The sequence below is a fragment of the Lissotriton vulgaris genome, chromosome 5 (assembly GCF_964263255.1).
Source record: "Lissotriton vulgaris chromosome 5, aLisVul1.2, whole genome shotgun sequence".
NCBI classification, from domain to species: Eukaryota; Metazoa; Chordata; class Amphibia; order Caudata; family Salamandridae; genus Lissotriton; species Lissotriton vulgaris.
This window is the reverse complement of record NC_141693.1, coordinates 1,690,508,073-1,690,535,742: the sequence shown is the minus strand read 5'-3', so window position 1 is coordinate 1,690,535,742 and position 27,670 is coordinate 1,690,508,073. Positions and strand designations below refer to the sequence as shown.

General features: G+C 44.7%; 1 protein-coding gene across 1 annotated transcript in view; it reads left to right on the top strand.

Moving 5' to 3' along the window:
• Positions 1-27,670, top strand: part of ITGB3 (integrin subunit beta 3) — a 417,587-nt gene that overhangs the window by 246,530 nt on the left and 143,387 nt on the right. The window contains exon 13 of the mRNA XM_086923834.1: positions 3,830-3,949. Within this exon, the coding sequence (XP_086779960.1) occupies positions 3,830-3,949 (120 nt within the window). The remainder of the gene's footprint in view (positions 1-3,829; positions 3,950-27,670) is intronic.

The window sequence follows — 27,670 nt, the reverse complement described above, 5'->3', positions numbered from 1 at the left end:
TTCAGCTGTTGTGTCCCTGTGCTGTGAACAGTAGGCCACTTAGCTTGGAGTTTTCTTGGCTTGACTGGGCTCTGGAGACAGCTTCTCCTTGAGCAGGACACGGCAGGCACAGTCCCTCTCTTTGCTAACCACCAAGTGTAGCAGGTGCATTCTTCTTTGGTGCAGCCTCTCTTTGCTGAGCCATCGGTGCAGCAGGGTAGTCCTCCTTCAGTCCTCCTTACAAGTCAGTTGAGACCTAAGTTCTGGGTGCCAGGGGGGGCCCTATTTAACTTCAAAAATGCCCTCCGGGTAGGATGTGGTTGGTCGGCAATAGGTTACCAGGTTCCCTCCCTCCTAAACACCACTTTGACACTCAGAGCACCCTAGCCAACCCCTAGAGGGGTGGTTACCAAGGGCTTACACGTCCCTGGGAAAAAACGGTTTGACAACTGCCTTCTCCTCTTCTGTCCCCAATGCCAGCCAGCCTGCCTAAACAATAAAGTGCCCCTCAGCTAAGTGTTACCCATGTGCCCTATGAAGCTCGCCTTTTGGGCTAACACCCCTGTAACTTCCTGCAGGAGGGCGGTAACACCTGTCTCCCATGCAGGCCCCTAGTGTGTCCTTCCCTGAGTGTCGTTAACACGTCTTCCCTGGAGGGCAGAAAGCTGTCTGCAGGACAATCCCTGTGTACATCAGTAAACGGGCACTGGAAAACTTGGGCAACTAAAGTGGCAACTTCTAAAGTTGTACTTTACCCACCAGTGACATTAAATTTGATTTAACCATTACATTGGATTTAAGGCTCTGATTCTTTTGATAGTAAACAGTGCCAACCTTAGGAGTCCCATTCAGAAGTTAGCGGGCAGGGGTGCCAGCCTGTAACTCTGTGCTTGCCAATGGTGCCACAAGCCTTTCCACAGTAAAAACTGCAATTTTGTGTTTTTACTGCTGGAACATATACAAGTGCTTGCTCCGCCGTTTCACATACAGCACCCTGCCTTAGGGCAAGTTAGGCCTGCAAAGGGGTGACTTATAAACACTATAAGTGATGTTTGGGATTTGCCATTACCTTAAATGGCAAAGTTGAGTTAGCAGTTTTACACTGCCCTTCCAGTCTGCAGTGGCAGACAGGGAGCCACGTTTTGCTTTCTCGTACTCGTGGGGGCACAACTAGTGCTGCTGTCCACGAGTGACACCTCAACCTACAGGCCATAGATACCTCTGGAACCATATACTAGGGACTTAAAGGTAAATCGGGTTATGCCAATTGGGGACAAGCCAATGAAAGATACTGCATTATAAGTGTCAGATTGCATGCTCTGAGGATGGTTTAGCAGCACTCATGGCATTTCAGAGCCATTAAACCAACCACATTGTAGTCAAAATGGGGACAAAACAAAAGTGGGGAGTTGGGGTAAACCTGCAGAAAGCCAGTTTCCTTACAGAAATGATGTATAAACACATGATGCACTGGTACCCCAAGGCCCAACACCTAACACAGTTAATGCCCACTTCAAATGGTTGGCCCTGCCTTCACCCTGCATTTCAACATCTAAAGAATAAGTAGTCGGCGAGAATATCTGTTCACACAGACGCTTTCATTCTCAAACTGTTTTGTAAACCCTTACCAGACTCTTATTGACATGAAACCGATGTAAAGCAGCCTTTCACTCTAAAAGCTAAAGAGTGATTTATTTTGTTGGTTCCGGATAGGAGCAATGTCCTCAGATTTGTCAAGTTTATCCAAGTTATCAGATTACAGCATGAGATTACTCAACAAGTGTTAATATGTCTATGCAAGAGTGCAGCATTATAATGAGACTTGGCCTTATCCAAAACCGAGGACAATGGGGGAGCAGGACCTTCCAATAGCAATGAAGCATTCATCTTTAGGATGTCTGCACTTAGTATTTAAGGCTTTAAAACATTGTCTTCGTTTGCTTGCAAGTAATGTGTGTTCGATCACTGAAGAATCTATGTTGAATTAACTGTCGCGGGAGCCCACCTTGAAAAAACACTAGGGTGGAAGATCTAAAGCATGGACAGCCTTTGTTGTGATAGAATGGAATGTTGTGGTAGGATGCACGGGCTCGTGTTCATTACCAGTGTTGGGTGAGTCAGAGTCTCCATATGTTTGAGGTTTTTAGGTGTGGTAGGATTAGCAGGTTCATCTGCATCTGTCTGCAGATTAGCTGACACTTGATTCACCAGAGTTGAAGCAAGAGTTGGTTAAGGACTTGGTTGCAGCAAATCCATTTTTATTCCATTTGTTCTTCTTTAACATTGAGAAACTGATCTGAAGCAATAGCTCATGGTGATTCATTGGTTTGTTCCACACAACATGGTAATGTCTCTTCCTCCTCTGAGGACTTCAGTGAAGATGCTTGTCCTTCGGTAGAAGGAATAGTCCCTGAAAACTGTAAAGCCAATCACAAGCCGGTATTCAAGGTACTGTGATGTTGTAGAGATGAAAGTACTTGTGTTGTGTGGACAGTTGTGTCATTCTGACCTTTTGTTTGTCTTTTGGCTAACAATTCTACCCCAGTGAATGCAAGAACTGCGAGCCCACTGGAGATGCTCCATTTTCTTGTTGCTCACCTTTAAAGCACAAGACTCTTCTATACAGAGGTGAACTGAGGTGCGCCACCAACCATTGAAGAGAGAGGTTGCTCTCCCCTAGTGTGGTTACCTGAAGACCAATGGTTGGTGATGACTTCATCTTTAGTGCAGGGACAGAGGCCTCTCTATTTGTATCTTGGAGCAGAGGTCTCCTAGTTCTTCCCCGTAAAGTCCTTTAATCCAGCCCCATGTGAGTTGTTCACTTCCTCTTGCATGTATGTGAGGAGCTGTACTATTTGGGCATGTTGTGTTTGTGTGATAAAAAGGGAAACACAGGAGAGGTCAGTCTGTCTTGCTGATTGGTAAACAGAAGAAACAGAAAGTTGCTGGAGAAGGTTAGTGATGCAAGGTTGGGTGTTGCGGTTTCAAGCGTTCGTGGCTGGACGCTGATGATGAGATACCTCTTAAAAAAGTACGGTGACAGCATTCCTTTGAGAGAAACTGTTACCAAAGCAGCTTGCAGCACAGGTAGTTCCCACCTAGCTGCAAAGGCGGGTGAGCAGGGCAACAGAGTACTGTAACCCACACACACAAATACACCGACTTGTGAAAGCACCTTGTGAAAGCACAGAAGCGCTCCTTCTCAGGAATGTCGCCCAGGATCTGGAACTCACTCCCTCCCGAAACCAGGCTCACCTCTTCCACCACACTCTTTAAGAAAGAAGTAAAAGCCATCCTCATGGCTAAATACACCTGAACTATTATCTCGAACTCTTTAAAGACTCTGCACCGATCTGTACTACATGTTTGACCCCTTTGCCTATTTGTATTACTTGTCTTATTGATTTATATGATTGGCTTTGCATCCACTTATTTGTACTATTAGCTTTTCTTATCTGTTTGACTATGCTCCCTCATGTACCCCTTCTATATAAAGCGCACTGATATCTGCAAAGATCTTGTCCGCACTATATAAAACTTTCAAAATAAATAAAATAAATAAATAAAATAAGTTGCACCTCAGCGATGAGCCCTGCATGGCCAAAACAAGTCTGGTTGTTTCTTCTGGTCCCGCACAGTTCCGGCAAGACTGTCAGTTTAGGGGCAGCAGCAATGTATTTGCATGTTGCATATTGTGGGTCACTTTCTGTAATGGCAAGATTTAAAAACGATGGAATGGAATACTCCTAGAATAATTACCAGTGGTTTAGATCCATCACTTTTTTGCTCTCTGCTCTCACAAATAACAGTTAATTCGTTTTGTTAAAATTTTATGTTTTAATTTTCACAGGTGATAAGGGTGAAAATGCAGTAAACTGCACTTATAAAGATGAAGAAGGCTGTGTGGTGAGATTTCAGTACCACGAGGACTCCAGTGGAAAGTCGGTCCTGTCTGTTATCAATGAAGCAGGTAGGAAAAATTGATGTATTGACTTATATTAAGAAGCCCACAAGAAGTGTAATAAGACTCCATTCGTCATATTTCAGTTTTTTTTCTGCTTCCACTGGTTGGTTGGTATATTTGAGTTTTTCCTCGCGTTGTTCTGCCTCCTTTTCCCCTGGATCATGTGTATTGGTAGTTATGGCAGAGGTGTTTCATGTTTCTGCTGTCCTTATATTGTACACCATGGGCGCTGGGTAGAAAGCCTCATTGTCCTCTGAATGTTGTGTTCTTATGGCGTCCATGTGTGGATTTCATATCTCTGTTGTTCCTCACTTTCGTTTGTGTATATTGTCTGTCTGATTGGTCCTTGGGCTTCAGCAACGAGTCTTTTCTCGGTCTCTGCTTCTTATGTTTTTTTGTATTCTCTAGGCACAATAGCTCTTTCACATGTAAATGAGCATTTTTATATGAGTCTTATGAAATGATCTCTTGAAATTGTAGCTCGACATTTTTCTTGTGTGTACTTTGTCTACATGATCTTGGCTCTGATGTCTGTCAGGCTCTGGTGGTTCTTTAGTTTCAAACTCAGGCTTCTCTGAGGAGTCAGACCTTGATGTCTCAATGGTCTATGGCTGTGCTATCTCAATAGCTTCAGCAAATCTAATGTTGTTTTGGGATCGGACTCTGAGTTTCTATGGTCTTGGGCTTATTTTCACACTCCGGAGCTCTAACATCATCAGGCTGTTAGATGTCAGTGGTCTCAGTCTCTCATGTCTCTATGGCCATAGGCTGTGGCAGGGTCATGACCTCTCTCATGCCCATGGCCTCCATCTCTGATGCCTCCATGCCTTAGTGATCTAAAAGTATTGCATCACATTGGTCTCTTCTTTGTGTCCTCTTTGGCTTTGGATTCCAGATATACTTTGACTCGGTCTCCTGTGCCTTAGACACGGCTGGTTTACATTGTCCATGATCTTGAGGGCTCAGTTACATCTTCGATTGTCTGCATTGTGTTGTAAGCCCTTGACTCTGTGGCCTCTAGCTCCTGTGTCCCAGTGGTGTCTATCGCATACGTTTCTGGGTTATGTGGCTCAGCTTAATAGCTTCTGTGATTCATGCCTCTGTGATCTATTAATGATACACCTCTCTAAAAGTTCATTTTGTAGGGGTGCAGGTCACAAGCCGCAGTCATGTCCTGGATGACAATGGATGCTGCGCTGGTCCAATGTAAAATGGGTGCTGCGTGCCAGCCTGCCTCAATGTGTCACTGACATGACACGCAGTAACACCCAACACCATCAGCGGTCACCCTGCAGAATCCTCAAAGTCTTGTGTGGCACTTCTGCACTCAGGATGGAATCCCATTCGCTTACTGACAATGTGTGTCTGTCCCTGCAGCCATGGAGGGATTCTTTAGACACTGATGGGCTGCTTCATGCCTTCTGCTCCATGGTTTGGGTGGTGGGTCTTCTGCAGTCAGCAAGCCGCTGGTGGAGTGGAGTGGGGTGGAGCGAGGCTCCCTGGTAGCCATGGGTCGGGCTGATCCGCTGCTTTAGAGCCACTAAGAGCCCCACTTCACAACCTCTGTCACCTGGGACAAGGCAAAGGTACAGGAGCTCACATACCGGTCCTGCTGCAAAACATGTAAGGCGGATACAGCTGTCCATAGTGACTCCCCTGCAGCCTTCACATTGGTAAGATACGATCTGCATCCTCCTGTCTGCTGGGACAGATGTGATAAACATGCAGGAAGAGGCGACCTAGGCATGTGCTACCTGCAGGATCAAACATTGTGAAACAAACGTCACATCCTGTGTGCAAGAACACTCATAGGCATACATGTTCATATGACTTCAGTCCCTGGGAAACATGCATGACAAACACTGATGAAACAAGAAAACATGGCCCCTCTTTGCCGAGCCTCAAATGAGTGAAGGGTGACACGATCAGACAAGAAACGGCGCCTAGGGGCCCAGAGACACATGCCAACATGATGAAACAGGCAGGCCAAGGACCCTCTGTGGGCACAGAAACAGCATACAGTGAGAGACACTAAAACCTCTTTTCTGCTTGGACAGAATCCATGTGTATGCAAATCACTCAGGTGCATGGTGGGAGAGGGCAGACATGCAGGAGTACACACAGCACAGAGCAAAACAGTGGCAGAACCCCTATAAATGGAATAAAAAGCAGGGGCACAGACGGTGTAAGGGCAGAGTCCCTACATGTGCTAGGACAAAAACGGGTACATGGTTAGACTGGACTGTAGTGTGTGTAAAGACTCAGAGGCTCATCGTGAAGAGAGTGGGCAGAGCTTCTGTGTGTGCAGCGACACATGATGATGGAGAACATGACCTCAGTGTAGGCAGAGAGACACTGATACATGGAAAGCAAGGACAGATTCATGTGTGAAAGACCCACACAGTCCGGCGGTCAGAGTGGACAGCCTGGGCTTGCAGAGATGCGCATGGATGCGATAGAGGAGGGCACATACATGCACAGGGACACATGGAGCTCATATTGAAGCAGAGAGGGAGCACTATGTGTGCAGGGAGACACTGGGACACTGGTACCATGCCGCCACCAGGTCAATGGAGTGTATTATTCTAACTGCACTCTATTGTATTATATTGTATTGTATTGTACTGTATTGTATAGTAGTGTGTTGACTATATTGTATTGTACTGACTGTATTCAGAGGTGTTTGTTTTACCCATGTCTTTTGCTGTCTGTTGAGCCGGTGACCCCCATAGAAGTACCTTCATTTAGATGTTTAGTACCCTGTACAGTTCCGTTATTAATGTGCCATGCAATGTGCTATGTTCTGATCTTATGACACCCCTTCTTTGGGCCCCATAGAGCTCCCTAAACACCTCAATCACCATCTGTAAGATCTAATCTATGTAGTATTCTGTAGTTGTACTTAAAGGGGCCATCAAGTGAATAATGGTCCAATATGTCTCAAAACCTAGGCTTAAATCATCAAAAAAGGGGAAACTGTGGGATGTACATTGCCTTTACTTTGGATGGCCTCTTTAAGTCCTAACCATCAGTATCTCTTCCCTTTTCTGTACTAAGACGCACACACACCCCGATCAAAGCAACACGGCCTCATCTTGTACTCTCATCTACAAAATGAGGAAAGAACCCTCACAAAGATGAAAAGCAAATTGACAAGTCCCAGACTAAACGCTCTTTTGGCTAAATATTTGGAACTGATTGGCCTCACACATAATTTCCAGTCACTATGCTACTCTGCTGTGAAACCAGATCAAACTAGGCTGTGTGCGGGACACCCCTAAAATCATGCACCCAAAAGGCACATTGGTGAATCAAGTATGATGTTAAACCTCAATTTCATGAGACAATGTGTCCCAATATAAGGTGCAAATCAGCATATCAAAAATAGTGTTAAATAAGGAAGGACAAACTCAATAAGTGAATTCTAGGGAGGAATTAGAAACCTTAAAAAGTTTTATTACAAACATTTACAAGGTACAGTACAGAAATTGCAAAGTGCAGATGCATAAACTCATTTGCATGAAGGTTCAAAGCAATAAGGCAATACAGTATCATAAACAAAATCAAAAATAGCCTAAATCTTATATGAGCAGTAAAATCAGTAAGAAATCAGACAGCATCCCTAGTAACATAAGAAAGTTCTCATCAGAGTTCTGACTCACCCTCTAAATCAAGGGTTTATATAGGAAATCTTCTCATAGACTAATATTGAAAGTGCTAAAAAATCATGGTTTTAGAAAAAGAATTACAATTTCAGCAAATCTGAACATTGAATTATTATAGAGCATTACAGAGCCTTACCACCTAAGCACTATCCCACTACATGAATATTGATTTAGCCCCTATCTGCTATTGTCATCCGGAGATGTCAGAACAAGCTAGTTACAAAACAAAGGTGAAGCACTGTGAATTTATGCAATACCACATGCAAGTGGACAAACTTTGAGAAAAGTTACAATACTGAGCCCATGCTAGAGCGTCTTCTTCGAGAACTGCGTCATTCGTAAATAAAAAAACACAGCAAAGTTTTTTTTTCACCAACAAAGTTTTGCAAAGTTTCAGATTTGTTGCCTTCGTGAAAGGTTCTGAGCTCTGTCCCTTAATACCCACCATACTCCCCCTGTTTAGCCAATGGACCCCCTTTTAGGGCTGTTAATACCAACGGGCTATACATTTCCCAACATTATATTTCTAATATAGTTACTTATGGGGGCTTAAGGTCAGCCCTCTTCATCCATTGGCCTGTAATCAGTGATTAATTTGAGCCCGTGGTTGCAGGTGGGGCCCACCAGCGCTTATTTCTAGGCACCAGCATTTAACCTCATCTGGCTTTGACCCTGAAAAAAAGAGAGAAAAACACAAAAGGTGAAAGAAGGAATAACAAAAGCAAAGAGAGAAAGCAGAGATGACCAAGAACATCAGAGTCGGTTAGAGGATCAGGGAGTGCCTTGTGATGGCTTGACGAGAGATGAAGGCGACTCAAGACTATGCAGCCTTGGTATTCTGCACCATGACGTTCTGCAGCGCTGGCAGCAGCTTCTAAGCAAAAGTTTGGGCCCTGGCTCTTATTGTCCCTATGACCCATGACCAGGGTCACTAGAATTAAGCATCAGTGAAGGCCCAAAATACATTTCATAGTTGACAAAATTATCCAGTAAGAAAAGACAAATTAAGTGGCATGTTTTGCTGGACATTCCATAACACAGTTTTTTTGTTATTTTGCAATGATGTCACTTTAACACACATTCATATAGTCTGAGAAAATGTTTAACACCTGTATAAAGCAATCAGCAACAAAAAAACGACTTTTTCAGTAACGTTTGACCTAGAACACCCCAAGTCTGCAATTGTTGCAACCGTTCCAGGAGCGGCTGGTGTCAGGGAAGAGGGGTGAGGAGAGCGGTCAGAGAGGGGGACAAGGGGGGACGTGGGGGGCAGAGGAAAAAAATCATAACTTACCTTCAGCCCGCCGCATTGCACTCTTCTGGTCCTCTCTACTGCAGGCACAGGCTCTGAGGCTCCCCTGTGGCCAATCCTGACCCTGCGGCCAATCCTGATGCTGTTCTCATGCATGAGAGCCAAGTCAGGATTGGCCTAAGCGCCCTCGATTTGTATAGTGTCTGCTGTCTCCAATCAAGCAAGCAGCTCTGGTTGGAGACAACTTCAGTGCGAATGGCAAAACCCACATGCGCACTGACAACAGTGCTCACCACTGTCCCTCGTTACTGTTACCCCGATGGCCCCACACCCAAAGACTTGGCCATGGAATGAAAAATAAAACGGTAATAAACACATTTTATTATCGTTTTTTTTCCACGTTTTTAGGCTGTTGCCGGAGGCGATAATTTTGCGCCATATTGAAGGAGCAGCCATGAACCATTCGTGAGTTAAGTGGCAAGCCTGGTGAATCCATAATTATTCGGAAAATACAGCGGTTCCAGAATCTCATAATTCCACTGGCTGCGCCATAAAAACTCAAGCACGCCCTATACCGGCCCACTTGGTACGGGGTTTGGAGAACATGGACACTGTGTGTCATTGTCCATGTATTCAGAACCCCCTCCCGTGTGGGCCTGTAGAGGGCGTGCTTGAGGTTTTACGGCGCAGTCCCTTGAGCATTAGGAACTTACATTGCGCCACATGTGCGACCTTGTGGTTGAAACTCTGTGGGAAAGAAAAATACAGAATTCCGAAATCCTCTAGTCTAGTTCCAGCAGTGTCTGGTGTTGATGGCAAATTAATCATTAAATAGAACATTGCAAAGGCGTTTACAGAAATGATTCTTGCTGTGGGTTTATCTGTAACGTATGAATCCTCTGGTGGCCCCGCCCTCTCTAACACTCTCCCAGACAGTCTGAATGCCACACTCCAGATCTATGCTGCGTCATTCAATGGCTGCGGAAGGAGCAATGGTGATAAATAAAGGTTTATTGTCATTGCACCACCCTGAAGAGTTGTTTTTTTTCCTATCAAATATGAGAGAGTCCGAGATGTGCAAATGAATTACTGATTACCTCAGTTTAAAGTTTGATTTTGAGCACCCTGCTTGCTTTTAATAATTTCTCGTTAAACAAACTTCTGTGTATAGACGTGTGAATAGGCCAATCAAAAAGCGAGGGATGGAATACCTGAATTAATCTCAGACATAAATATTTATTCGGGCCACATTCCAGTCCATTGCTTTTTGCTCAGTGTGCCACTCAAGACAGAGAGCAACAATAGACAAATCTATTGTCTTACGCCAATAGGAACAGTACGTACTGGCAGGCAGGGCCGGTTCTATGATTTGCGAGGCCCTGGGCCAAAAGTGAATGCGCAAGGCCTCTCCAATTTACTTAAGGGAATGCGCGAGGCCCCTCTAATTTACTTAAGTGACCCCTTGCAAGGAAACTATTCAGAGACACCATGGTAGGCCCATTGTACAGGATTTTAGCCCCCCCACAGTTTTAACTTTCAGCCCACAAGCAATTCTCACACCTCCAGCCTGATAGGTGTAAGAACTGCTTGAGCTAACACTGTGGGGGCGCTAAAATCCTGTACAATGGGCCTCCCTCAGTGTCTCTGAATGGATCTCCTTGAAATTGGGACAGGGAAGCGTCTCCCTCTCCTAGGCCTCCTGACACCATTCCTGAGAGGCCAAGGGAGGGGACCCTTCCCATAGGCCCTAATTGCAAGGAGGCAGGGAAACAACAGGGCACACTACCGGTTTGGGGCCCCATGTGGTGGGCTGAGTGCGAGGCCCTGGGCTGCTGCTCATGCCTAGCGCCGGCCCTGCTGGCAGACAATGGCCCACCAAACAAGGAAACAAGCATTCCCACACAGTTTTCAACCTCATTGGGCCTCACGGGTGGGGTGTGGCTTGAGTCCAATAGTACAGTGAAAGGGCGACCAGAATTTTAAAGCCAAAAACCGAGACATTTCACAAAAATAGAAGAAGGGCTGCAGTTTTACTTCAAGCGAGCGCACAGAATGGCAGCGCTCCTCATTAGAGAATTACAGAACAGGCAGTTAGAAAATAGATAAAATACAATGTTTAAATCCCGAGGCTTGTCTGTTAATTTAATTGCTTTCTTGAAACAACTGGTAACTATCCCTACTTTTTAAAACATTAAAAGCACATCCTACCTTTTTAAGTCGACCCTCTCTAAAACCGGGACATGGGATAAATTTCCTGAAATCTGCCCGGACAGTTGGTGAAAAAGCAGGACCGTCCTGACAAATCCGGGACGCCTGGTCACCCTATCCAGTGAGCTCTGAGACCCGTGGAGGCGCTTACCCGCCCCACTGGATGCAGCCCGGGTATTCACCTGCGGCTGAGAGCAATTTAAGCATTCTACCCGTCAATTTCCTATTTTTCTCACATTTCTCTCTTGGCCTTACATCTATACTTAACGTCACTGCTTCCTCATTTATCTTTACATTGCTTCTCTCTCTACTTCATCTCTCTCACTAGATCTTTCCTGTCACCTGCCTTCTCCTTCCTCCGCCTGCTCCCTTTTCTTTTAGTCACGGATGTGGGTGTTTGGCCAGAAAGGTGTGCACAAAGAGGCGAGGAGGGCCATTAAATGTACAGTTTCAAGCTGTATGTGCATACGTCTTTATTTAGTAGCAGACATGCCTCCCCCGGTGCTGAGGCCTCAGACCAGCTACAGGCCCAAGTGTGCATTTATTAGTTTATTTATTTATTTATGTATTTAAAGAGTTTTATATAGCGCTGGCTAGACCCAGAGGTATCAGAGCGGGGGGTTGTACCACCCAAACACCCCCTAAGGCTACACCTCTTAGTATGTATTCACTATGGGTCTTTTAATTATACGCCCAGGGGTTCTTAGTCACAATACTGAGGACAACAATATTGATCTGCACATGTAGAGACTCCTCAATATCATCTACTTCTATATCATCAAGTTAAGAATTTACAGGAAAGTGCAGATTTTCTTTTCTACCACCACGTCTACTTACCTTGGCAATACTGGGGTAGCCGATACTGGGGAGTGCGGATGGATATTGTGCAGATTTTACAAGCGCAGCTCATATTGACATGGTTGTATTAATACTGCCCAAGCCACCAGTTCCTCTATGTGGCTCAGTTACCATTGTGTGTGTGTGGGGGGAGGGGGGCACAGATAGCCCTGATCCATTCTTTGTCCACGTCTCATCAACTCACACCCATACTCCAGAGCCAGGCAATTCTGGCAAATTCTGAGAGAGCTGACGGCAAGTCAGGCACCACTTGAAAGTGCTATGGAACATGTAGCACCAATCAAAGTAGGAAGCGATCTCTGCCTCAAAGGATCACTGCACCCAAGGATTTCGCATCTCTCCAAGACCAAGGCCAGGGTTTTGTGAATGAAGCACACATTGAAAGAGAATTATACAATCTCCAAGAAACTTAAACTGACCAAAAGCAGCATTGAAGGGCAGTCGCTGAGCTTGATAAGGTTGGCATGAAGGTTACCACATTTGAGTGCATGTTACCATGGGAGTTCACCACAGAATATTGGCAGATGAATTCAGAAGGAATGCATTGTTACATCCAATTAATGCAATAAAATGTGTAAGGGAGTTAAGCAACATACATACTTTAGATGCTCAAAAGACAGCTGTCTAAGACTTCAAGTATTAACATATTGTTATTATTAACACGTATCTTTCAAACTAAGGGTACAATCAACATCTGTTTCCTTTTAACTAGATGAGCATGCCTGGCAGCGTTAGGGAAGCCATTTCAAACTTAATAGGAATGCCCATACTATGCACGAGAAGGAAAAATCACGTTGACAGAAAGCAAGTAGAGAAATAAACAGAAGGCATGCAGAGAAAACCGCCAAAATTGTCCTAGGGAAAACGAAGGAACAGAGGCACCAAGACTAAAATGGGAGGGAATGACAGAGAAGCAACAACATCATTTTCAGAAGAAGGATGGTATAGTATAAGAGGATGAAGCCACAGGCAACAAACAGGCGTTGATACAGGGCAAGAGAGATACAAAGACAAAAGGGGGACAGATGGAGGAAGAGAAAGATGGATAGGTAATAAAGTGAGAAAGCAGGGATACAAGAAGAATCTGTAGGAGCGAGATAAAGGTAGAGGAGTGTCTGTGGATGGCTTGAAAAGGCCTGAGGTGAAATCAAGATTACACAACACTGGAATTCGGCAACCCAACCTTCGAAAGCACTGGCCGTGGCCCGCTGAGAAAAGCCTTGGGCTTCTGCAATTATTCTTTTACAAATTTAGCACTGGAGGGCATTTGGGACACCCATTATACAGGCCAAATAGAAGGCACAGGTAAAAAAAAAAGTGCTATGATGGTTCCAGCCTTGACCACATCATCGCACTTTTTTTCCATTAAAGACATGTTGCACAGCAGTGCAGTGCAACATGTCTTAAAAGAAAACAAAAACGCTATAACGCGGTCAATGTAGGCCATGTCATATTGCGTTTTTTTTTTTTTACTTTAAGCCATGCTGCACAACAGCTCGTGCTCCTGGGCAACATATCTAAAAATACATTGACAAAATCAATACATTTCACTGATGGGAAACCTAGGCTTGGCCACTGCTTGTTTATTACTTGACATTTAGGTGAATTTTGGGTGGTTTTCATGAGAATAGCTCATAGAGACTGCTTCTCCTATTTCCAAGTCCACTGTAATATCTTGCTTCAGAAGAATTTTGTTGAGTTAGTGGCTGGTCCACCAGTAATGGGAGTGTTGTATGAAATGCAGTCTGCAAACCTGAAGTGCAGTCGTTTTTCTGTGACTTTGGAAAGCGAGGAAAACCATGCAGTACAATGCGGTGAGGAAGACCTTGATCGTGAGCTTCCACAAAGGAACTGTAATATAGGCGTTCAAAGGATTACTCTATAAGTCGTTATATCATTATTTTGGAAAGCACTTGTGGTGTTCGATCACCTCACACGCTGTCTTTAAAGTCATAGTTCCAGGGCACCATTGGTTTCATCCTTATCCTCTGCATGTTCTTAAATGTTCTCCTCATTTTATAGAGTGGAGAAAGTCCCAACGCTTACACTTGGCATATATTCTGCCTTGGTGCCAAGCAGTCGGTGTTGAACCTCTTCAGAGATGTTTTTTAGGATCCCTTCAAAAGGACAGTGGTAAGGGTCTTGAGACTAAGGGACTGAGGAGTAGATTTATCTCTTGATAATATGCAGCATGGGATTTTGGGAGGAAAAACTGGTAACTTGTTCTTAGGAAAATAATCGCCTCAGTTAACTTACTTTTTCCAGCAGAAGTGTCAGTAGATAAAAAGTTCCATTTAGAGGTGTCAGAAGTGTGTTTAATAAACCCTGCTTCAAATCACGAGGAAACAGGAACAACAGACGTGGTGAGACATCAATGGCAAAATGTCTTCAGATACTATTTCTACCTTTGAGGATGTAACTTATCCAAAACTGGGAAGTTAAGATTCATGGTGAGACAAGATATCACCATGTCCATTGATCATCCGAGTCATAATTCGGAAGATGTCGCCTTTCTTTCTTCATTTGTTATGTTATGTTATGTTACAGGGTATTTGTAGAGCACAAGGCTAGTCCTGAGAGTGTCCCGGCGCTGTCAATATAACCAATATAACCAAAGAAATTACAAACAAGTTGAGCAAACAACTTCAAAAAGGCTAGGTCAAAAGGTCTGGGTTTAATGTGGTAACGGATGCGTCGTAAGCTCATTAAAGCAGACAAAGAAATGAAAGGTAGACTGTATCGAAGGATCCTTCGCCTTCGATAAAATCCTGTTTTTGTTTCTATATCAAAGAAAGGTCCCATACCAAGTGAGCCTTCATTATTGTTCTTCTTTAGTGTCTATGACATAAGAAGAAAGGAAAGGCTTTACAAATTCTCCTTTGCCACCTCTCCCTCTTTTGACATAGAAACAAAAAGAGAACCATAAGCCTTCAGTTCAGCCTGCCTTACATTCCTGTGAAATAAAAACAACAAGTCCGTGCGGCACTTATGGGAAGTCACCAGGCGGGAAGGGCTGGCACGGAAACGCAGTAGGTGGTGGGCTGGGGGCACAAGCAGTGTACAGGAAAAGAGGGAGGGTGCTGCGATGGAGTAGTGGTGAAGGTAACAAGGAGGAAAGGACAGTGGGAGGGAAGAAAGAGGACAGTGGGCAGTGGGAGCAAGGAGCGCACAGGTTTAAGAGGGAGGGGCGGTGCCTGGCCCCTGTGATAAGGAGGATCCTGGCCTGTCAGTGGGAAGGAGACGAGGAGCCCCTGCTTCTAAATGACCCTACCCCTGCCATTCCTTGAGGTAACACAGGAGCCACAAGGGTGTCCTTGGCCAGTGCCAGGACCATCGTGCAGCAAGGATATCTTGGGCACTACTGCAAGTTTCGAAACTGAGCCCTATTCCCAAGTTGAGGATTTAAAATATCCATGATTTTGGTGCCCAGGGCCTCTCATACCTCTCAGTTCTGGTGCCACTACACCTCTTGCACTATTGATAAGAGTGTGCTCCTCTACAGAGATGAATGGTCTGCCCAGAGCCAGCTCTCTGGAATGCACTTTTAGCTGATCCACCATCGGTTTCCATAGTGTAGTGGTTTGCTGAGGCCTGCACCAGGACTTTCCATGGGACGATTGATGGCTGAAGCTATAGGGATATTCTGAGGCATACCATGTCCCCGGAGGGAAAGTGTGCTGCAGATATAGCAGTTTAGAAATGCTATTGGGGACACAGGGAGTTTTGGGATCCACCTGGGCTGGAGGTGAGTTTTTAGTAGAGGTGTGTAATGTAGAGATGAGGTCCAGAGGATAAAGGTTGGAAGTAGTTTATTAGCCCAACAGGGAGGCAAGTTGTCCATCTCAACAAGGAATGCACATAATTAAAGGCAAAGATACAACAGTGTGTTACTTACCACTTTACACCCACTATTTGGTGAGCTGAGGTCAGATCTACCTGCGGCAAATGTAAAGATGATGGTGATGAGGGTATGAACTAATAGAACAAATCTCTTGCACTAAAGGATTGCATCAGCAGAAGGGAAGGAGGAGGCGTAAGAATCGAAAAGATGAGTTGAGTTTTAAGGACTTCATGAAGACAAGTAAAACTGGGCTTAAAAAGAAGGGAACACGGAAGACTGTTCAAGAAACAGGCTTTGTCCCTTTTGAGGATGAAACAGGTGGTAGGAAGGAACTGACATCAAAGAGAAGTCAGTAGTATGGAAAGGGCAGATAATGAAGAAGGGTGTTGGTTAAGTAAGAAAGGTCAGTGCTAAATTCAAAGTATCTTGAAAAGACAACTCTGTTCCACAGGGAGCCAGGGCAACATGCGGAGACCACCACAGATGGAAGCATTTCATTGAAGAGGAACTAAAAGTTTGACTGCTGAGTTGTGAACCAGTTGAAGCTTGCTCAGAAGATAGTAAAGGTGAAAGGACCGAAAACAAATTGATAGGAAGGAAGATGGACAGCTTAAGAGCAGGAGGGTGGAAAGGATGATGGATTTTCCTTTCATCTGTTGACAAAAGGTGTGGAGGCGGACTTAAGGCAAGGGTCTCTTTATGAATGGAAGTGTGACATCCAAATAGCGCCATTGGCAGCTCCTTAACAGGGCTTGAGGGCACAGTCCTGCCATCTGAGAGCTTCCACATACTGCTCTTTGTCTCTCATTATACTGATCATTATTTAATTGAGCAATGTTCATGAAACCATGACGTTCCTGTTTTCTTGAACACTGCCTCTGTGCAGAGAAGGCCTCCCAGCCTCTTCAACACGAGGAGGAGGGGCTGAGGCAAGATCCCTCTTCAGAGTGTTGTTTAAAAACATAGCACTCTGTAAATGGGTGTCAGCATTGTGCATGTTATCTATTATCCCCTAACACAGGCAGAATTCATTTTATTTGGCAGCAATACTGTGCATGCAATACTGTGCATACCCCAGGCATGCACATTTTTATATAGCATGAAGTTGGCGCAGAAGGCATTAGGGTGGTTTACATGAGCAACAGATTACATTGCACAAGGTCAGATTTTTTTCTTATTTTGCCCATGGAAGATTACGTTATTTACCCAGAATCACAGTATGTTGAGCCGGTGCCAGGATTCGAACATGGTTCCAAAGTTGGCAGCTCTGGCCGCTAGGTAACATCAGTGCACAGGGAGCAGATCCGTGTATCCCTGGGGTACGTGAGGATCCACACAGTGCAGCAGGAGCTGGATTCCTAGCACTGTGCCAGCTTCTGATAGGGCTGTGCTTCCTGTCAAGTACTGGGGGAGGAGTTGAGGTGCACCTGCCTCCTGTTAATCATGGCTCTGCTGCTCACATTGGGAACCATGCCTGTCTGGTTCTGATGTCTAGTGCCAGATTCCTACCCTGCTGCTGTCATGGATGGACTATGCAAATGCCGTTTATCTTGGGGCCCCGGCAGGATCTATTCAAATATTGCAATCTGTGCAGAACTGCGCAGCACGGTTACTCATGAATGTTTCCAGACGCAGCTCGGCAAAGGCCTCACTTTGGTCTCTCCATTGGCTGCCGATATAGGAAAGGATCCTGTTTAAAACTATTATTTCCAATAATGGCCTGGTCATTCTTCGCCCCCTGTTTCGCCGTCAGCAATCTCTTTGATCTTTGAGATCCAACCAGCGTAATCTGGCAGTCCCGAGGGTGAAGCGGGCACGCATGGGCGGTCGCCAACTCTCTTTCCAAGCAGCCAAGTTTTGGAACACACTACCTGACAACATCAGGCTTGAATCTAATCATCTGGCCTTCAGGAAGCTACTGAAGACATTCTTGTTTCATTGAGTGTCTTTACATTTGTTCTTGGGTCTTACAGCACTGGGATGCCTGAGGGTAGCCATGCGCTATAGAAGAGCGTACTCATTCATTCATTCATTCATGGAGGAAGGACTAGTCAGGAGAGGAAACAAGGCAAGTAAAAAACATTGGGTTGTTTCTCTGTGCATGTATGAGAGGTTGTTTGTCAGTGTATTTGTTAGTGATTCGGAGTGATTGACACTGGGTGTGTCTAGTGTGTCTTAGGCTGTCGATAAAACTGCGCAAGAATCAGTGAGAGTGAGTGTGAGATTGAGTATGAGTAAGTGAAAGTAAGTGTGATGGAGTGAGAATGAGTTAGTGGAGATTTTAAGAGGGAGTGAGTCAGGGGGATTTATCAATGGTGCAGCAAGTGCAGTAGTACCAGGGCCCAGAGATCTCAGGGTCTATTGAATCCTGTTTATTAAAGTAGAGCATGTGTACACATGGGGCCGTATTATAGATAGGGCGCACTGTCCCTATTTTTTCACAGTACAAGAGGCAATGAGCTACCCCCAGGGTAGACGCAAACTCACATATGCCCTGAGGGCAGTGCATTAGTGAAAGGCACAGCAGCGGTTTGAAGCAACGGCTCCGTCTTTCATAGCACCCGGCCTGCACTTTAAAGGCGAACACAAATCCCCCTGCAGGCGAATGCAATGAGTGACCATGTATGCCTAATCCCCCCTTACAGTGGTCACCCTCGAGGGATGCACCGATTGTGCGCCACTTCTTTCTGGCACACAATTAATGCATGTCGTGATGAGCTGTTTGCCTCTGTGCCTGGGGCCTATATGTGGCACGGACGCAGAAGCAAAGTGTTTGCATACCCCAGTGCAACTGAGGGAGCGTCCCTTTAGAATAGCTCTGGTGCACATGTGTGCTGGTGCTGTCTGAAGTATGGATTGGGCCTTACAAGCATCTCCACCCCCTTTTGTAATACCATCATCATTAATAACTTTATTTCGTTCACCATGGACCATAAAAGTGCAGATAAAATACATACATTACACGAAGAATAGATAAAACAATAAATACATATCGAATAAAATTCAAACATCTAAAATCTAATTAAACATTTAGTAGTTATCAAGATGTACATAAAATACAATATTATGATTAAAAATAATCTTTATAGAAATTTCCTTCGTCTGTGCCACTTATCAATTAGGAACACCGAAACAGCAAAAACAATTGGAGGATGGGTGTCATACTTTAAAACCCTGCGTGCTTGAGCACATTGACTGAAACCTAAGTTTCTACAAAGTGGTATCAGCCAGCATTTCCTTATTACCAGGTAGGCAGGGCAAAAAAACAGGACATGAAGTTCATCTTCCAGATTGTAGTTACATGCCGGGCACACCGGTTTCTCGGTATTGACCCATTTGCTGGTGAATGCCCTGAGCGGGAGACTGCCAATCCTAAATTGCATGTAGAGCTTCCTCGCCAGAGGGGGATGGATTAAATCCAAAAAGTCCTCCTTTTTAGGTTAAATTTTTACTTGGAGAAATTCTGCTGTTAGTCTTCCCACTGTGGTACATCTATGGAGAGCTAGTAAATTATGGTACCTAAAATGGTGGACCAACACTGTCTTAGATAACGCTGGACAAGTTTCTTCCGGATTGTCCCACAGTTCAGGTGAGCCAATCCTGGTACTAAGTGCTTTAATATGTGAGAGCCACAAAATGTTCTTAATTCTTAACGTAGCCCAAACCTCCAAGAATTTTTTTTTGTAGGACACTAATTTGGGCACTGACCATAATCTTTTCCAATACATCAAAGGTCGTAGTGCTACTTCCTCCTCTATAGGATCTAGCCCCAAGTCCATGCGTAGGGGAACAAGCGGTGTACTGGCTGGTAAACCCAATAAATTTCTCATGAAGGTATGTTCAACCTTCATGAGGCTGGTTTTACTTTGATGTCCCCATAGCTCTGCCCCATACATGGAAGCCGTTCTAGCCTGGAGTTTATACATTTCTATGACCGGGGCCGCTGGCTTAAATTCAGATATTCTGTGCACTTTTCCAATTCCCCCGCCACTTGAGATAACCTAAGGGCTGCCTTTGCTGACTGGGCGCCCCAGTCAAGGTGTTCTGTCAAAGTGATGCCTAGGTACTTAAAAGTCTTAACTCGCTCCAAAGAAATTCCATTCAAAAGTGGATTTGGACGGGTTTACCTGGGGGGATTAAAAATCATAAACTTAGTCTTATCTAAGTTTATTTCTAGACCTCGCAAAGCACAGAATGTGGCAAAACCATCCAAAGTTCGTTGGATACCCGTTGATGTTTTGGACAAAAACAAAGTGTTGTCCGCAAACATCAGCGCGGGAACCCGGCCTGAGGCTAGCCTAGGGGCATCATTATCCTTTACTCCAAGCATGTGGTCTATTAGCACATTTATATAAAGGCAGAATAAGGTGGGGGCCAGGACACACCCCTGGCGCACCCCCTTTTTCACAGGGCAGCGGGCCGACAGTTCTCCATGCTTCCCACACCGGACCTGAGCATAATTATCAGTATGAAATCTTATTACCACATCCAGTAGATAAGTAGGTAAGCCCAGATCAAATAATACACTCCACAGCTTGTCCCTCGGCACTAGCTTGAATGCGGCCAGCAGGTCCACAAAGATGAGGTAGAGTCTGCCACACTCACCGTTTTCCAGAACAATACCTGGAGTCTGAATATCTGATCAAGGGTTGAAGTACCCAGCCTAAACCCAGCCTGCAGAGTACTCAGAATCTAATTTTCCTCTATCCACCCCTGGACTCTATCTAAAATAATCCTTCCCATCAGTTTTTGTGTGGTGTCTATCAAACTGATAGGCCTGTAGTTAGACGGGGTTCGGTAATACCAGATGCCCCAGAGGCTCAAAAAGTGAGCCCACATGCCTTTTGAACCCCATTCGCACTTTATGTAGTTCAGGCACAGGAGTTCAAAGCAGAAACCCTATACACCACCAGTTGTGAGTGAGAGTGTGAAAGACTATGTGTAAAGATGTTTGTAAATGAGAAACAGCGAGGGAGAGTGTATGGGTATGTTTGTGTGTGAGTGACAGTGAGTAATATTCAATGAGCCAAATGAGTGAGAGAGTGCGACTGTGAGTGTGAGTGAATGATGGAGAGACAGAGTGAATGAGATAGAGAGTGAATATGAGTGAGAGTGAGTGACATAGTGTGTTTGCATGTTTTATGCTTGCGAGTCTGCTGCTCGACGGGACATACTCAAGATAATTCTTGGCTTATAGAGTCACCCAAGGTAACATTGTTGTCTCTAGAATATTGAGGGTAATTCTTGGCATGGCAAAACGCAGGTCCTGTCATACTGGAAGTAATTTTGGCATATGTGGGACACCTAGAACAAAATTCTGGTGCTGGCATACTGGAGGTAAGGCTTAACACAAAGGGGGCATACCAGAGGCAATTCTTGGCAACCACGGTATAAAGGGATAGAGAGTCAGGGCGGGGGAAGCAAACCATGAGTAAATTCGGACACTTACATTCTGGAGGTAGTTTTTACATATGGGTCACCTGAGGGGATGTGAGCGGTATCAATGGTAAAACTTTGGCAAAGTTGATATGTAACTTGCACTGGATTGCTGATGTTTCAGATGTAATGCAAACTGTTGCAATGTAATAATTGTTATGCACATAATACTAATGATAACAACAATAATAATAATAAAAACAAATTGAAACAAAAAAATCAATGACAAAACTCAGGTACTAGCGTATTGTAAGTAATCCTTGGCATTGCCACACTGGAGGTAATTCTTAACATACAGAAGGCACCCATGGTAAATAAGGAAAAAATAGGGATAGCCTGCGACAAGTATTACGCCTCAAACTGCTGTCTAAGAGACGGCTCTAATTGCTTTAAGTGGATGTGATTGGTTGAGGACAAAGATGCGGGGTCAACAGAAAACCACATCCATTGGGAACCTCTGGCACAGTTTACCACCCAAACCATGCAGATAGTGATCATTTTCTCTCACTCCCAGCCTGCTGCCCCTTGGGCAGAGCATATGAAAACTGTGCCTCGGTACAAAGAGGGAGACGATCCGTTGGAGCAATCTTGTGACAAATGGAAGTACTAGACGAGACCTAGTAGGGCCATGGTTATTACGTAAATAGGCTATTTATTATGAAAATAACCTATAGGGTTAGGTTGCAGCCGGTCACATGAAGATATCAGGATGCCTGACAGTGCCTGCAGGACTGGGGAGGAGTCAGTCACATGATGATGTCAGGCTGCCTTACACTGCCTGCAGCGCTGGGTTGTAGTCAGTCACCTGATTTCAGCTTTCCCCACACTACTATAGCCCTTCAGGTAGTCCAGAGGCCTGCCGCGAGCTTGTTCAGTTGCATTCCATAAGACTTTTGGAGGCATCGTCCTATAAGAAAAACTCCCAGAACCAGATATACTAACTTTTTGCGTCATGGTTGCACCATTTTTGTGGTGCATCCATGGCACAAATTGCTAGTAGCTATTTACAAAGCCAGGTATGGGGCGATTTGAGCCGCTTTGTTTGACTTTGGAAAAAGAATGTAGAGCAACGCAGAGGCTCACTGCATTGCGTTACATTTCAGTTTGAGAGGCTTTCCATGGTTGGAACATGGGCGTTTCCATGCATCCACCCATAGATTTCACGCAATCCCGGTTATACAAAGATGTGTGATTCTGGGATTGCGTGAAATCACTACGCCCTCCAGAGGATGGCATAACAAGGAGAAAAATCTTTTTTACTCCTCGTTTTTAGGTCTCGCCTGGCAAATGCAGCGCATGCGCTGCTTCGTTTGGCGAGCCTCTATTGTTGTGGCTTTCCTTAGCGAAGTGAGACAAACCATGTGCGCGCATGGACTGTCGACGTGCGTGCGCATTGCGTCTCCTCTGAAGGCAGACAGATGTGTACCCCGTACACGTCACGCGTGCTCACAGCTTCAAATGTCCGCCTTGTTTTTCATAGCCTCCTCTACCAAGTATCAGCCCAACATGTTCCCAGTGACTGCTGGGTGTCTCTGTTTAAACATGCAACGTCTCTTAGCCTCAAAGATTCTTCACATGCACGGACAGACAGATGTGCACACGCGCTCGCCTATTCCGACGTCCTGGCCTGTAAGGAAAATCGCTCGGTCACCCAATAGGCCTCTCTGGCTGTCTCTCTGATCTTCCGTGTCACAGCAAGTCTATCTCTGACCTCCTGAGCTTTCCAGCCCATGATAGAGTACACTTCTGCCGCTGTTTGGATCAGTGGTTCTTTATTGTAAAGCGCTCTGACATCTCGTTGACCTGGTCGGCGCTTTGTACAGCCACGACAATAACCGCCCCTCTCCCTACTGTGTAGGCATCTTTGAACATTCGATGTCTTCCACTATCAGCGGCAGCTATGTGGGAGGCAGGCACACAACGCCCATTGGACTTAAAATGCTTCAGCCCCCCTCCTTGTGTGTGTCAGCCCGGCTGAGACAGCTTCCAGGGCACACACACAGCCTCACCCGAGTACTTCACAGGTCTTTAAAAGATGATTTCACCCTGCATCTCCACGCTGCATATTGCTGGCAGAATCAGCACACCTGAATATTTTTGGTAGCCCCCCCAAAAAAAATTGGATCTAGTTGCGCCTCTGGTAGGAGGATATATATGGATGCGAGCGTTGCTATGGAAACAAGGGATGCCGCTTCCCACCTGGTACAATGCCCCTGCCGGAGGGTGCACCAAGGGAAGCCTGGTAGTATAACAGTTGGGGAGCCCTTTTCAAGCTAACGCCTTTCTCCAGAGGACCCCAATGGAATGGAAGCTCCATTTTCACTGGCGCCCTAGTCACTGGTAAAGGAAGGTTGCCAATACATTTCCGCAGTTGGTGCATTAACCTACTGTTCCATCTCAGTATTCTAACATTATGCCTGTACGTTACAGGCAAATCGCTGCAGTACGTGCGTTAACCCACCCGGCTTTCTGATTGGAAAAAGGCTATGTAACCTGCAAAGTGTAGAGATATCTGTGCCATTGGTACTGAAGTGTGCTGAACTATTCCTCACGCGATGTAGCCAGTGACCGGAAGATTGCATCTAGAAGCCTTCAATTGAGACAGAAATCCCATACAGTTTGTCACACACATTTTAATCCATATTAAAGGACTCTGATTATATATCAGCAGTTTTCATTCAATTTGCATTCCATTCTTGTCTCTCTTTCTCACTCATCTTCATCTGATTCTCTATCTAGCTGCATCTTTCCTTTCACTTGTACTCTTGTCTTTTTTCCAATTCTCCTTCATCCTTTTATTTTACTTTATTTTTTTTCTATTGAACTTGTCTGTTCCCTTTGTCACTCAGCCTCCGTTTTGCTTCTTATAAAAAGCTGGGTGTGTTTCCTGCTGTTTTCTTTTCTTCCTGTAGTTTTGTGGTTGTTACCTACTCCTTTTTTGCTGTCTTTTTCTTGTAGTCTATTTAAATTTGCAACACACTTTTTCTGTAGTCCCCAGGCTCTTCCATCTTGCTCTCGTCATTTCACTTCTCTTTCTTTACCCATATATTGTTCTGTCCTCTTTGCTATGTGCTCTTTTCTCTCTGCCTCCTAAAGCAGATGATGTGAAGCCTTGAGAGCAGCAAAAAGATCTTCACAGCGCAGCTGAGGTAGAGAAGAGTCTGCTATGTTGTGTTTTTATTTTACACTGGAAAAGTTTGGAACATTTCCTGATTATTCTTTTTTTAGCAGGTTATGCATGCTTTTGCCTGAGCAAAGTTTTTCTGTCATTGCAAGATAATTTCTGCTATCTTTCTTTTTTTTTACACTAGTCTAACAACGGAAAAAGCATTTCAAATTTTTCTCTGCAAGTTTACCTTTTCTGATTTAAATTGTTGTAAAAGTCACAATTTTGAGGCAATGGGAAAAACATAAATGTGGCAATAATACATATTTGCAAAGATTGCAATGGAGCTGTGTTGAAGGAGCAAGAGAAACCTTCCCAAAGCCCAAATTTTGGGTTTGTTAATATCGGTGCTTAATTTGAGCCTATGTTTTCGGGTGCTTTTTTCTGTAGTCCTCTATCCTGAGGCTTAGAATCTGAACGTCTTTCATTCTTCCGGTCTACCGTTAATGAGGCTTGTGGCTTTTTTTGCTCTCTACATATAGAAGGACGAATTAAAACATCTTAAATATTTCTTTCTGTATTCTAGCAGCAATGCATTTTTTGGTATAAAAAACACAGGCAATTTGTCGCTTTTTTGTTATGTGCCCTTTTTGGGCATTTATTTTTCTTGAATTACTTGCACTGCCTTGCTTTTGCTGCAAAATTATCGAATGTGTCTCTCTTACACTGTCGGTTTTGCTCTGCCAAGTGTTAAAAGAGGTGGATATGAGAACAAGCATTTGCAATGCAATAGGTCCCGCATTTACGCAAGTTTGAGCTATTTACATTATTAATGCCAATGCATTTTATTAATGTTTTGGCTTTTAAAACATAAATAAAAGGCATTGTCATTTACAATGCCAATAACTCAAACTCATGTAAATGCGAGACCTATTGCATTGCAAATGCTTGTTTCCTTTTTCTATGAGTGCTGCAATCTCCCAGTTTCCTAACAGACCAGTCCGCCCCTGCAGTGATTGATACACTTTAAGGGCTGGTTGCAAATACAGCACCGACTGGGCTAGTGTTTTGAATTAGTGGATGTCAAGAGCCCTATCATTTCTGCTGCTACCCGGAGACCTATAACAACAGGTTTAGGTAATCCGCAGAGCAGCCTCAAGCTGTCATTAAAGGACTAGTGTGTCAGGGTTACCTCACTCCAAGCACAGACACACCACCGTGGGCAAGCACTGCAAATGGTTGTTTATGCTCAGCGCGGGCGGGTGGGGGAAGGTAGGGGATGTGGCGAATAAGAGATTGTGTCTCATCAGCTCAGTCTGACCGACATTACCACAGAGCTGGGTGTGGCGTGTGGGATCAGCAGACCAGCGGGGTTGGCCTCAGTCTCCTCTGACAGGCAGTGAGGGGGAAGGGAAGTCAGCCCAATAGACAGAATCAAGGTGCGCCGCTTGAGACCAGTCGAGGATCAGATTGGATCCCTTTGGGGATTAGGGACCTGAAGGCGGGGAAGGCAGGAAGGAAGGCTTTGCGACTTGGTTCATGATGTTTGAGGAGAGGTAAGGTTACCTGATGACTATTTTGACACCAAGGACTCGGTGCTCCAGTCCTGTCATTTAATCAACAACATGATACATTCTGGTAGCTGTAGCCCTGATTGCCAGCAATGAAACCAACTGGACGAAAGAACTAGATCACAGTAGTGTGCAAAGCCCAGGACTGGCGCCCTCTGTCCTTGGTGACGTAGAGTCTTTTGGTATCCTTAGCACCAGGCGCCATCAGGACAAGTGGGGTCCTCGTGCTCACAGTACCCCGCCCCAGCACACACCTCTCCTTCGCGTTCTTACTCCCCCAAAGTCAGCTGGTACTCCTGGAAGTAGATCTGGAGGAAAAACATGGCACAAAGTAATGTGTTGGTCTAGATGTATATTCTGCTCAGGCGCTAGCTCAGGTGCTAGATGTCCCCAACTTGTGTGATCTTAAGCAGATTATTTCCTTCTACAATAACGTACCTGTAAATTCTAGTGCACAATTTACAGCTCAGCATTATCATGAAACTGTTGCTATTTAAAAAGTGTATCTAAGGTGCTAATTATCTCTCCTCTACCAAGCCCCCTATAATTTAAAATGACAGTGGATTCTCTTGCACCATACTCACTCATCATTTCCCATCTTCCAGAACCACCTTTGTTTCCAAGGTATTAATTTTTTTGCCACTGACTATTCTCTCGCCCTTAGCATCCTCTCACTCCAGCCTGATGGATTTATTGATTGATTGATTCACAGTTCTATATTACTGTGCATGTGGCCTTGGAGTTACTGCAGAGCACTAGATGAGGAATACAGCAGAATCTAGTCATAATAATTATAGCAGGGCTAGAACTTCTCCAGTTGGGTAAGGTGGGTGCCCATTACTGATAGTGTGCTGTCTCAGACCATTCTTTGTTATGGTCTGGCTTAACAGCGCATCTGTCACCAGACAATTATATGAGGATCACTAGAGAGGGGCTTTGACTCCACCCCCATGATGAGAGTCTGGAGTACATGTTTTAATTGGGCAGACGCTGTGTGCTTCCACAGAAAAAGTGCTTGCCTTCCTCATGGCTGGGATTGTGTTGATTATTTATTCAGCTGCCTGAGCTTGAATTTTCAGGGGCACATACATGACATTGTAATGCTAATAAAGTGTCTTGGATAACAAGATACTTTATGGTGTTTTTCTCTGACAGCAGCACAGATGGGAAGAAGGTAGTCATTAACTTAAATTACTGTTTAGGTCTGACTTAAAAGTGCAACTGTCACATGACCTTTTAACCTTAACCAATATTATTCTACAGTTCTTTGCTTCCTGATAAATACATATCCATCCCCACTCTATTTGCTGTAATGCTTCACATTATCATATGCAACAAAAGGTCTTTTGACTCTGTGCCTCATGGGAACAGTCCAGCCTGACCTGCCAAGCCAGGTCCTCTTTGACCAGAAACAAGCATCCTGGGACTGGTTTTGGGACATCACCCCTCATCAGCCCGGCTAGCTTGAATCCAGTGGCGCAGTGAGCACAGGACCCACATCTGGGCATTCCCTTCCCACTTAATGCAACAAAAGTTCTTTTGACCCTGTGCCTCATGGGAACAGTCCAGCCCGAACTGCCCTTGCATTATCATACAACATTCCTTTAATGCCCAAACTATTGGTTTGTTTTTTGCAGTTTTTATAGTGCAAACTCGATCTTTTGCAGTATTTTTTATTGTGCAAATGTAAGCACCACTTACATTACACAAGCTCTTTTTTGCTTTTTTATTTTTAGGCACAGGGAGATTAAGTGATTTACCTAGACTCACAGAATGTTGAGATGACGCTG